The sequence below is a fragment of the Mytilus trossulus genome, chromosome 13 (genome assembly GCF_036588685.1).
Source record: "Mytilus trossulus isolate FHL-02 chromosome 13, PNRI_Mtr1.1.1.hap1, whole genome shotgun sequence".
NCBI classification, from domain to species: domain Eukaryota; kingdom Metazoa; phylum Mollusca; class Bivalvia; order Mytilida; family Mytilidae; genus Mytilus; species Mytilus trossulus.
This window is the reverse complement of record NC_086385.1, coordinates 21,610,129-21,617,348: the sequence shown is the minus strand read 5'-3', so window position 1 is coordinate 21,617,348 and position 7,220 is coordinate 21,610,129. Positions and strand designations below refer to the sequence as shown.

Here is a 7,220-nt window from a genome sequence, read left to right as displayed (position 1 = left end):
GTACAAATCTCTTAGATTGCCTTCGCTATGGTCAATTAAAGAGAATTATCCTGTCAACTTTTTGTCCGGAAGTGAAAACACTCGAGGAACTTGGGGCATGGACCCTTTTCAAGGCTGATGTTTAGATTTTTGCCTTTTTCTAGAATTTATAAAAATCGTTAATAGATGTAAACAATTCATCAATGACAGTTTCAGGAAAATATGTTACAGCGTTTTCGAGTAATTGTCCGATTTGTTGACGAAGGAAGGACAACTGTATATGCATATGTATACCATAATACGTATAAAAAAACATTAAAAAAAATATCTGTTTGTGCACTGACTATCTGTAGATAATTTCTATTTCACCATCTCTGTACATTCGTTATTAACTACTTGTGCTGCAGTACACGAATACCAATGGCGATTCTTTAATGTATTTTGATTGTTTATTTATATATAAGTTTGCTGTTACAACCACATTGAGAACTTTTTTGATATAAATGTCATAACCTTGAAAACTCGCCCACTGCTAATTTTCCTATTGATACGTAACACTTCGTACAAATACTGTCCTTTTTATGATAAACGCTGCAGTGGGCTTCAATTTCTGCTACTTTCTTCTGAATTTTTTGATGGGCCTTTTCAAATAGCCGCAGTCTTCCCATAAATATTTTTGTAGTTGTTGTTGGTGAAAGGTCATAAAATTCTGAATTGTTTTCCAACAAATCTGAGGGCGTTCTGGTTGCCTGTTCTATAGCTTTGTCTATTATTGTTTCAAGTTTATAATGATCTGCCAATTTCATGAACCAGACGAGCTGTTCAACTGGTAATGATTTTGGTCCATTCTCTATCTGTCTCAACATAAACTGTGAGCAACGATTCTTTAACGTTTGTACTTTATATTCTTCTGAAAGTTTGAGCAACACAGAAAGGTTTTCATCTGTAAAGGAAAAACACATTACATTCTTGTAAAACATAAAAAAAAAACATGTTTGAAATATACCTATTACACAATCAAACAACGATTGCATGTAATATACTTACTATGAGTGGATGGGGTTTACAGAATAGAGAACAAAAACAATGAAAAAGAAAATAAAGAATAGAGAGAAAAATTGACACAAAACAAATACAAAATATTTTAAAAAAAAAGCCACTGGCTACGGTTACATAGAAATGTAACGATAACAAGAAATATATATTGTCACATTGGAGACTAATTGCCAGAATGTAGGGTTGGGTAAGGAACCAATTAATTACGAATGTAACAATAAAATTTGTGTCAACGGTAAATTGCAAAAATAACAGAATTTGGTAAAAATATACTTATTACAAAAATAAACAATTTCCCGAATAGTGATATCATGTAAATACAGAATAGCCAATATTTTTAAAGATAAAGAATAATGAGCGAAAAAGTTAAAGGCTACAGAAATGAACGACTTCAGATCTATACCCTCTTGTATGTGTAGTAGTTACAAATAAAGGAACTCTCAAATATAATATCAAAATAAACATTTTATATCACTAAATCTTACGTCATGATGAGACTAACTCAGAATTTAAGGAGATGCTTGTTAAACGTTTATGAGACAGCAAACCAACAATATAATATCAGAAAATGCAGCCGGATATTACATGTTCACGTCGTAAGAAAATGATTCCTGTTCGGTTCTAAATATAGATATAGTATCAACCATTGAATTTCAGAAGAATATTTTGTGTATATTACGAGAAATTTCTTACCTGAAATAGGTTTTAAACTGTCAGGATAAACACTGTACAAGAATTCCAGCATTTCATCATATTTTCGACCAGAAAGTGGAATTTCAAAGAGTGATAACTCCCTGGCACGTCTTTCAAACATTTCCTTAAACACTGGTGAAATTATGGATAAAACTAATCTGGAAACGTATAAAGGTTTCCCTTCAACGATCAGTCGCATATCTGAAGTGTCAGTGGCTCGTGAAAACGCATTCGAGACGTTCTCGTGCGACAACGAAGACGATATAGACGATACAGACAACTTTCGGTGGCTTTCAAAATTGTCATTTTCATCTTTTTCGATAACACTTATTTCGCTTGTTTTCACAACATCTATGTCTTTGTTTTTTTCGCCGTCTTCCATATTTCTTTCCCCTTTTCCAACTCAATCCTGCATCGTTCAAACAATAATTGATATGCAGAGACAAGACGAACTTAGCGGGACCCGATCACAAAACACATATTACACGGGTAGATGAGCGACAATGAGAGGCTATGATAAAACATGAACGCTTTGTTAAAATGTTTCAATTGATAAATCTTTATCTTAGTTAATGAGAACAATAAATCAGAATTTGATAGTATTTCCAAGTGATCTGACATTTTAAATAACTATTTAAAAACCTCAACAATGTTTTATACATGCATTTAAAAAATACTTTATACCATGAATATGTATATATGAATGTTGCACCACCATCAAATCCTATAGCTAATCATTTGTATGCTAAATTGTTTAAAATTTAAACTGTTCGTAAATAAAATTGCACTGTCCTCTGAAGGATAGTTAGGATTACAAGAAAAAGCCTAATAAAATATAAAAATAAACACAATCAAACTAAAGCTGTGTGACTTTTAGTAAGAAAGATGGGGAGAAAGTATTGGATAATGGATATTTGATATTTGGTATAACAACGGTACTTTTGAACTGCACGAAACAAAAAAAATGTTAATCAAGTACAGAGTCCTCGTGTCCTCTATACCGAAGAAATACATGTATTCCCGTCGATTAACAGCTAAAACTTTGGACTCGTTGTATGCTTCAGAGGTATTCGAATATAATTTAAAATTGATTATTCTACTGACTTTTTCAACATGTCGATATTTGTTTAAGAACTTCTAACAATCGAGCACACTAGAAAATATCAACATCGTCTCAATAACAGCAGAAACATTTTACAACCGTGCAAACATCATAATAATTTTTGCTTTCTTTCCTTGGACAAAACAAAACTTGCAAACTACACGTCTTAATAGAGTCCAATTTTTGTATATGTACATGTACTACAGAAAAACTCGACCATTAAACCAAAAAAATAGATATGTTGTTTAAGCTTGTGAAATGCCGGTCATTTGTTCTCAGGTGGATAGTTGTCTCCAAACCTACATCTCAAAAATAGTATTATAATTAATACTATTGATCTATGTTTTTGTTTTTCTTTCAATGCTACATGTTTGTAGTGTAACTGTTTATTGACTATCGTTTTGTAATTTTAATATGCCTGTTTGTTTGTTTTTTTGTTGTTGTGTATTTTAGTAACAATCCTATTGTTTGGATTTCAAACTAATAAAATTCTTATTCTTATTCTTATTCCTTATTTATGTATACAGTATGTGAAAAAAATCAAATTTTGGTAAACTTGTTGTTAAATAAAAAAAGAATAAATGGAGAGAAAAAAATGATAAAACTTTCGAAATTATCAATAAAAGAATCGGGCAATGTTAAAAAAAATTGAACTTTGAATATACAAAATTTGAAAGGATATCCGGGATGTATATTTACAGATTTGTATGAAATCGGTATTTAAGCTATTTACACTTATGCAGATGCAAAACAAATGAAAGTAAATTCAATTTATACTCTAGATCGATGAGAAGTTCGTTTGAATACTGTTATCCCTATGTTAGACAACAGTGAGACTCGGCGGACATTAAGAAAATTGTTAAAATTTAGGCATCTCGAAAAAAAATTGACTTTTCCTATGTTTCAGGATTTTCTTTTTTTGGGGAATATATAATGTAGATTTGTGAATCTCAAGCATCGTAAACTCACAAGGAACATCGCCTGTGAATCGAAATATACAACACACGACAAACATAGTATTTAAAGGAGATAAACGACCGTATGAAGGATCTATGATCGCAATTGCATTGGGCACGTTAACAAGGTCCAGCTAATTCTGACATTATTTGATAAATCTAAGTTTCTATCTATAACAGTTTGTAATAAGTTATTATCCTACATGTATTCTCACAACTACTCTTATGTATCTAGGTTATCGAAATGAAGTACACAAGTTTTTTTCCAGTTTTTGGAGAAAAAAATAATTTGTTTTTGACCCTGAGAAAACAAATTTGTTTGTTTCACCCTCAGTTGCCACTATATGTAATGCTAACATTGAAAGAAAAAAATTGTTTTCGGATTGTCGCCAAAAAGATAGATTGTTCTTCGCCGAGTGCAAAACAAAAAGGTTTGTCGAGAAAAAAAACATAGCCCCCCCCCCCCCCCCCCCGAAAATCAAAATCAAATGGTTGCTGCCTTAGAAGAACACTAATAGATATGAAAAACCGTCTTCATCACAGCATAATTTTTTTTAATTTCATAGTAATCTATTTAACCAAAATATGTCCGGTATAACCAAAATATGTAGATGGTATAACTAAATTTGAAAGTATGTCTGGTTCCATATTTTATTTTACGTTTTCGTAACAAAAACCCGCACCTACCAACATTCAACCTTAATTGAAGTCATAAATCTTTACCAGAACTTGCTTGTTAACTGTTAACAAAACTCGGAATTTTTGAAAAAAATAAGATTTGCTTTTCTACCTCAGGAATAGATTACCTTTATTTTTGATCCTCAATGCTCTTCAACTTCGTACTCTATTTGGCCTTTTAAACATTTTTTTATTCGAGCGTCACTGATGAGTCTTTTGTAAACAAAACACGCATCTGGCGTATATATAAAATAAAATAAAATTTCTTCAATCCTGGTATCTATGATGAGTTTATTTGAAGTTTTTTTTTAAACTATCGATATGCGCTAGAGTTATCTCTCTTCATATGCTAAATGTCTTCAATAATCATCTTTTTCGCATATATTGAAGTAGAAACACAACAGTATAATCAATCAAATTTTTTTCCACAAAAGGGCGGGGCGGGTCCTATGACCCTCAAATTCGCTCTGTAGCATATTTTTTAGTTTTAAAAATGAAGCAACAAACATATATATATATATTTATATAACAAAACAGGTCTTATAAAGATATTAAATAGTTTGCAGTATGCTGGACAAATTTTCAGGGATAGATTCAAACTTCGAAAACTTTCCAGTCCTTTGAATTCTTTTTTTTTTGGCTTGAGTAGGGGTTCGGTCTCTGGCTTAGTCTAGCGTACATTTGTAACCATGAGAGAACTCGAACTACATGGGATGATTGATGAAGATAGAAAGTTGATTAAATAGGTCATAAAGTTCGATGGAGAGTAAAACGGTAATAGTTTATATAGTTGGGAATTAAGATATTTAGTCTTATAACATATGACTTTACATTCTTTCTTTATTTTCAAGAAAAGTTTGTCTACTGAAAAAAAAAATTCTGAATGCTCGGGCGGCACATTGATAGTAAATAAAATCAAAATCAAAATAAGTAAAAAGATAACATTACAAATAGATAGAAATAGATAATAATGCCCCCGAGGAGTAGAACCATATTGGGACTCGTGAGAGACCGAATTGTTTCCTTTCCAGATTTCCCCATGACTATAAGTAAAAAGAAATAGGTGAATGACTGTTTCGTATAATATAAAGCAAAATAGTAATCGAACTTATTGATTCAAATTGCTATACCTGTTTAACTTCACGCGGCAAACGAAAACTAAACGTATTCTTTAAAATTTTATTTATTATTTTAAATCATGCATACAAAAAGGTACCCAGTACATATCCATTAAAACAAATGATTTAAAATTGCACAAGAACGTGACAAAAAACGTCAATGGCAAAAAATACCAAGTCTATGTTATATTTCTAGATTCTGCGGCCAATTTTGAAGCTGGTTGTACTTGTTTTTAAGACGTTTGCTCGATTTCATTTTTGTTGGTATTTCTCTCGTTAAGTCGAATTATCTATACTTTGATGGAGAACAAAGCTTGAAATAGTACAAATATCCACAACCGATACCACACTTATTAAAATGAAACTGTACATAGTTGTTCGCTCGCTGAACCAGTACGAGGGTGCATTTCAAAACACTCTATGTATTATATAAGACATGGTGCATAAACATATGTTGAGGGTCTAAAACTTGTATAACTTATATACATGGTTTTCAACTGTTCAACGTTATAAATGTATGACTATGATCTTTTGTCTGGCATATCATATCGTCTGTTCATCATTTACATCATATTAGAACACGTGGATTATTAACGAAATGCCTGCAAACTGTTGCCTTGGAATCCGAATCGTTTCTTACTCTTTAAAAGTTTCGTTGAGCGTAGTTGTATGTATAAATACGTAATATTAAACGGGTATGTGGGTTTACGTCAAATAAATAATAAATAAACGGGAAAATAAACAAGGCCAAAAGATGTTTTAAATTGAACAAATGTCGCAATTTAATAAAATTCAAAACTGCTTATGGTAAAATGTCTCAAAGTTGTTAAATTCATACAGTTTTTTTTACTTTATATTTATCGTAAATGATAGTTACAATTCTCTTTATAGTCTTTATGTATACAGTGAACTTTTGTGAACAAAAACTATATTCCGTAAACATGGTAAAAGGCTTAATTCTTCTAACGAATTCATAACAAAGGATTGTTCAAGAATCCCAGGGTTTTCTAACTCCGACTGATTAGATTCATTTCTCGGTCAAAGTCAACTTGAAGGCACATGTAGTTTCAACTAGAAACATATCCGAGTGTCACATTTCACTAATGTAAATAACAATATTCATCGGATTTCTAGGGCAAGTCGTTATACTATTTATTCGATCACTATACAAAATAAGATATCTTACATTTAATAAATAAAAGATATTTCATACAATATATAAAATATCTTATATTATGTGAGCCTCCTCGCTGTTTTTTTGTTATGGTCCCATTTATGGATATTCTGTTGTCTGGTCTGTGTGTCCGTTCGTTTGTTCGTCCGTTCGTCCGTCTATCCCGCTTCAGATGAACGATTTTGGTAAAGGTAGTTTTTGTTAAGGTTGAAGTTCAATCAACTTGAAACTTCATAAACATGTTCCCTATGATATGGTTTTATCCCATTTTCATGGTACACTAAACATAGAAAATGGTAGTGTGGATGGGGCATCCGTGTACTTGGGACACACTCTTGTTTATTATGTTGTTACTTAGTCGTTTTTCAGAGATTATTTGAATACCAGACATTTTTGATAATTTGATTATCTGGTTAAAAAAAAAATATTGGCAAAATATGTGTGATTACTTGGAAACCCCCCAT

The 7,220-nt window shown here is 31.5% G+C and overlaps 1 protein-coding gene across 1 annotated transcript; it reads right to left on the bottom strand.

The window, feature by feature from the left end:
- Nucleotides 1-224: 224 nt before the first annotated feature.
- Nucleotides 225-2,198, bottom strand: LOC134695009 (BTB and MATH domain-containing protein 38-like). Its single transcript, XM_063556140.1, has 2 exons — nucleotides 1,729-2,198; nucleotides 225-922 (listed from the first exon to the last, which is right to left on the bottom strand). Exons 1-2 carry the CDS (start codon nucleotides 2,108-2,110, stop codon nucleotides 486-488), a joined length of 819 nt encoding a protein of 272 aa, XP_063412210.1. The 5' UTR covers nucleotides 2,111-2,198; the 3' UTR covers nucleotides 225-485.
- Nucleotides 2,199-7,220: the final 5,022 nt, after the last annotated feature.

What these genes read in the sequence shown, in the direction of transcription:
- LOC134695009 (XM_063556140.1), bottom strand. Translation starts at nt 2,110, where the DNA reads ATGGAAGACGGCGAAAAAAACAAAGACATAGATGTTGTGAAAACAAGC. An exon ending in CAGTTTAAAACCTATTTCAG is followed by an intron (nt 923 to 1,728) that starts GTAAGAAATTTC and finishes TTTCCTTTACAG; the next exon opens with ATGAAAACCTTTCTGTGTTG.